The sequence below is a fragment of the Propithecus coquereli genome, unplaced genomic scaffold (genome assembly GCF_000956105.1).
Source record: "Propithecus coquereli isolate 6110/MARCELLA unplaced genomic scaffold, Pcoq_1.0 Scaffold52, whole genome shotgun sequence".
NCBI lineage: Eukaryota > Metazoa > Chordata > Mammalia > Primates > Indriidae > Propithecus > Propithecus coquereli.
In genome coordinates, this window is record NW_012151063.1 from 5,561,868 (window position 1) to 5,566,917 (window position 5,050).

General features: G+C 41.0%; 1 protein-coding gene across 1 annotated transcript in view; it reads right to left on the reverse strand.

The window, feature by feature from the left end:
- Positions 1 to 256: 256 nt before the first annotated feature.
- PNPLA4 (patatin-like phospholipase domain containing 4) overlaps positions 257 to 5,050 on the reverse strand; it is a 19,443-nt gene continuing 14,649 nt past the window's right edge. The window contains exons 5-6 of the mRNA XM_012656805.1: positions 1,159 to 1,311; positions 257 to 412 (exon numbers count right to left, since the gene is read on the reverse strand). Coding sequence (XP_012512259.1) covers positions 281 to 412; positions 1,159 to 1,311 — 285 coding nt within the window. The 3' untranslated portion in view covers positions 257 to 280. The remainder of the gene's footprint in view (positions 413 to 1,158; positions 1,312 to 5,050) is intronic.

Genomic DNA, 5,050 nt, shown 5'->3' on the forward strand with positions numbered 1-5,050 from the left:
AAAGCCGACCCTCCTACATTTTCCAAAGGACACGACTGTTCTCTGAAAATGACTCCTTATCACCTGAGTATATACCTCTTTGTCACTGCCTAATTCTAACAGAGTGCCTCTTATTTCCTTGTGCTAAGTAATAATTCAAATATTAAAAATAAACACAAACATTATAAAGAGAAATAATGAAATTGACAGAGTCCTTGATAGATTCTTTAAAAAGGGATTTCATTAGAAGCCTCCATCAAAAACAGTCTGAAACCAGTTTTGCATCATAGACTTAAGCATCTTATTCAAACCAGTTTTCTTTAAGTAAAAACTTAACAGCGTCGTCAAAACCACATTGATACAGGGATTCCATTTTCCTCTTGCTTGGCGGGAAGAGGGCGTGGTTGAGCCGCACCAGGTTTGCCAGGGACAACTAGAATAGAAAGGCAGGAATCTAAGCAATAAGATATTACAGTGCAGGAAAATATATGCTATTTTTATAATTGCCGTTTTTTTTTAAATCATAGATACGACTAGCAGTAATAAAAACAAAATCAGTAAGAAAAATTTAAACTTAAGACGTTAACTCCACCCCTAGACTAAAGGAGGGTTTCTCGGCCTTGGCACTACCGACACGTTTGGCCAGCTGCTTCCTTATTGCGGGGCTGGCCTGTGCATTGCAACACGCTTAACAACATACCTCGCTTCCACCTGCGAGATGGCAGTAGCACCCCTGAGACATGACAACCAAAAATGTCTGGGTACAATATCGCCCCATGTTGAAAACTATCAGACTAGATTGTGGGAATCAATATTTTTATGTCAATTTTTCATTTGGGATCCTACGTCTTTCTCTAATCTATAGTTCATTACTTCCATCTTTCTAAACAAATAAATGACTTGATTTAAAATTGCTCTGATACCCTACCAAGTTTGTTAACGTAAAAAAGAAGTGAAGAAAAAGAAAGTATTCCACAGATTTACTGTTCGTCAGCAGCAAAAGGACTTACTACCGACAGTCCATGGGAAGCCAGGTCCCTATGCGTGATACATGCTGCAAAGTGTGAAAAACACCCTGAGGTTATCAATGAGCTTCCAGTGCTTGGGGAACGTGCTGAATTCCGTGGGAATTTTTAGTGGATTAGGACTCCTCAGAAATCACCAAACACAATCACTCACCTTTATGTCCTGTTTGGCGATATTAACATACAGATCCAGCTGCCCTTTGTCCTGCGGGGAGATGTCCAATCGTCCACTGAAGGGGGAGATGGTCACTGTGCGACCGACAGGCAGGATGGGAAGGCTATTGGTGAGGCCGCCGTCCACCCACTTCTGTGGGAAGAAACACCCAGCGTCGACACGAGTCAACGACACGTCCCACACCAGGAAAAGGAGTGGGGCTTTCTTTCCTTCTAATAAGATCCAAGCCTGGCATATGCTCTTAAATTACTATTTCCAAGGACTAATTCGACTGGGGATCTGTTTTGGGAGCAAAACAAATCTCTGTGCACATATCACTTACCAATATAGGAACAGCTGTGGACAGAATCAGGAGATCTCTCCAAATGTTTAGAAGCTTTAACAGATTATTGTACAGAAGTTGTGGCTAAATCCTTACTGATTGCAGTGCATGTCTAAGAAGCCATGTGTGATTAGCTTGGGGCTTATTATTTAACCAAAGTGGAAGGTCAGGTTTACTGTTGACACTGAACAGAACATCCACCACCAGAGGAGGCTCCATTTTTATTATACGAATTGGAAATTGGCCTTTTGTGTGGCAAACTTAAAAATAAACAGATCAGAAATCCTTCTAATTCCAAAGTGGCTCCCGTGCAGAGGAAGCAGGGGGTATGTCCTGGAGCCACAGAGAATGGGAAGTACTGTATAAAAAACAAACATTATGCAAAAGAGATGTGATGCTCTCAAACCCTCCCCCACAGGACAGTGAGGGAGGGAGCAGAGAGGAGAAACCTTCCATGGGAGAGAATGAAAGTCTCGGGGCAAGGAGGAGGGATGGTGAGATACCCAAGGCCTGTGCAGCCTCAGCGGTGCCCCGCCCCCTCTAGGTAACCACACGCTGAGAAATGGCAACAGAGAACCACAAAGACGGTATCCCTTCTGCTCTCTGTTCCATGGCCAACGAGTCTCAGCGCACACGGGAGCCTACTACTCACGTGATCAGCTGCAGCAAGACAAAAACACACGCCCAGAAATAAAGTCCAAATGCTCCATGTAAAATACCCTTCAGAAAGTGCTAAATTCCTCTGAGAGGGGGGTGTATGAAGGATTAGGAAAGAGTGAGAGACCCTGTGGCTGGCAGTATTTTGGGGAGGGGACGAAAAATAGATAATATACAAAAAAAAAAAAAGTCTGGTAATGGTTGAGAATCTCTCACACAGGAAACTTTAGTGGAGAAATCTATAAACTGAGTTTTACTTGAACATGCAAAATGCAATCTAGACAAACAAAGCTTTGCTATTCAACACAAAGGTGGAGTGAAGAAGAGGAAATAGGTCAGTATAAAAAGTCCTTGACTCAGTTAAAACAATCAATTCATTTCTTCTGAGGCATCTCCCTTTTTTATGTCCTCCTTTCTTGGTTTTATTTCTAAGGATTGTGACAAAATGATGGGCATCGCATTATTTACAAAGGCCGTGGGCAGCCACCAACTCCTCCAAAGGGAATAAAAGTCAATAAATAAAAAACTAAAATGGGTTGAAAATTTATCTTGAGGGAACTGCATTTTGGTGGAGGAGAAAGTATAAGTAGATTGGATTAAAATAAAACTGACCTGGAAAATTTGTATATTGTCATTATTTTTAAAAGAATATGACATGCATTATTACATAATTATGTGTATTATATGGACTCATTCATATGTGTAGTACATGTATATGTGTGTGTATATATATATACACATATATACATAAAATATAGCAGGTTATATAAATACAATCGGAAAGAGGGAGGTTTGTAAAAAGAAGTGCCCAAAATATCTGATTCTGTCCCAGAGATTGCTTTTTTTTTTTTCTGATTGCTTTAGGTATAAATACCAAATTCTGGAATAGGATAATACCCAGAGGAGAAAAAAAACTGGACACCTTCCAGAATTATTTCATGTTCTCGGCAGAACCTGTCACCAATAATGTAAAAATTCACGTAAGTTTCATCAGGGAAAATTAAAGATATGTCATATAACTTTAAGTAAGAGCTCGTCTGACTTATTCAACTTAATGAAAAGAAGGGCAATCCGGCTCATTAAATTGAAAAGTGTTATCATTTACTATGGGGCTAATGACTGCTGTTTCAGGGAATCAGAAACCCTTTCTCCCAATTCTGTTTGCTCTTGTTAGCTTACTCTGATTGGATAAATGGCTAGGGAACATGAATAGCTTATCAAAGGACTTGATTACATTTGCAGTGATGTTAGCTCCTCCAAAACCCACGATGCCGGAGCCCCCTCAGCTCAGATATTCTCAATGTGCCACATCTCACTCCCAATTTATGCTCTCATGAACTGTGTGGCTCAGAACAGCCGCGCGTTCATTCAGGCATGCTGATTCTAGCAAAATTTCTGCAAAAAACAATCACAGCAACAAATGTTCCTCAACCTCCAAATTAAGCGTGGAAACTTTTTATATCTTATGTTCTACAGATAGTTTAAAATCTTGCACGTTAAATCTTTCTATCCCTGAGTTCTCTGGCTGCTTGCCGCATATTGCTGCTAGTTGTTTCTGCATCCTCACCTCATGGGCAGCATTTTATTTACTGGTAGCTAATGCTGTGAGATTTCTATGATTCCAAAACAGTCCTAAGGAAAAAAGAGCTGCTAGTCCATGCCGTGAGAGTTTCGCCCTGTGCCAGTTAGTTCCCCTCACATAATACCATCTCCTCAAGGGAAGGAGGAGGTCAAGTGCATAAAAACTCCAGGGCAAATGTGTTTCAGAGTCAAACTGGCTGCTGACCCTGCAGTGCAGCCACTGAATCTCATGGCTTGTCCCACTGCCCTTTCTCCAATCTTTGCCCATCTTCTAAGCACACTCCACGTTAAAGTCAATGCTCAAGTCCAAAGAGGTACAAATAAACAACTGCTCCACAGGAAAGAAAAGAAAATCTCATGCCCAATTGCGTTGCGGGGGCAGACGTTGACACCTACTGTGGTTGTCCTCTGAAGGTCATAGCACTGAAAACCAGAATTCTTGAAACCACTTCTAAAGGAAGGGACAAGGGAACCTGCCACACCAGCACAGGCGAGATGACTCACCTGTCAGTACTTTGTTAAATTCTGTTTTCTACATTCATATATTACGGGTATCTATTAAGAATATGTTTTATGAAGTCAAGCAACTGTATTACATAATTTAAGTGGAAAGCCTAAAAAAAAAATGAGGCATTAATCTCTGCAGAAAGAACCTATTTATTCCTTCGGCAAGTATTCCCTGAGCACGCAGCATGTGCCCAGCTCTGTGTTAGATACTGTGGATATGCTTGTGATAGAACCTTGATGCAGGGCTCGATTTTCTCAAGGGTGTATTTTGCTCAAACAACAAATAAAAAATACATTGTTGGAAGAATGAATAAGAAGTTGATATCTATAATTATTATAAATACCATGGCACAGGGCCTAAAGGTTTATAAAGTGATTTCTCATTTATCATCTAATTTGATCTTTGTAAGAATGCTATAAAGTGGGAAGGTCATACTATTAATAGTATATTCAGTTGCCTCATTTTACAGAAGACGAAATTAGGGTTTGCAGGGTTCCTTGCTGTAGGTCTGGGGTTGGTAAACTGCGGCCCGCCATCTGCTTCTGTAAATAAAGTTTTATTGGCACACAACCAGGACCTTTTGTTGATGTATTGCCTACGGCTGCTTTGCTTCCCTCTGCGGAGTCGAGTAGGTGTGTCGTGCTGTACTTTCAGTACCACATCATGAAAGTACTCACTGATGAGATCAGAACAGACACGTTTCCTCGAGCCTATTAGCCAAGGGGTTTGCAAAAATCAATTCTTTTGTTGTGAGACCATCAGCTCCTTGAGCACAGACCTGTGCTGGGCCCTCACACTGAGTG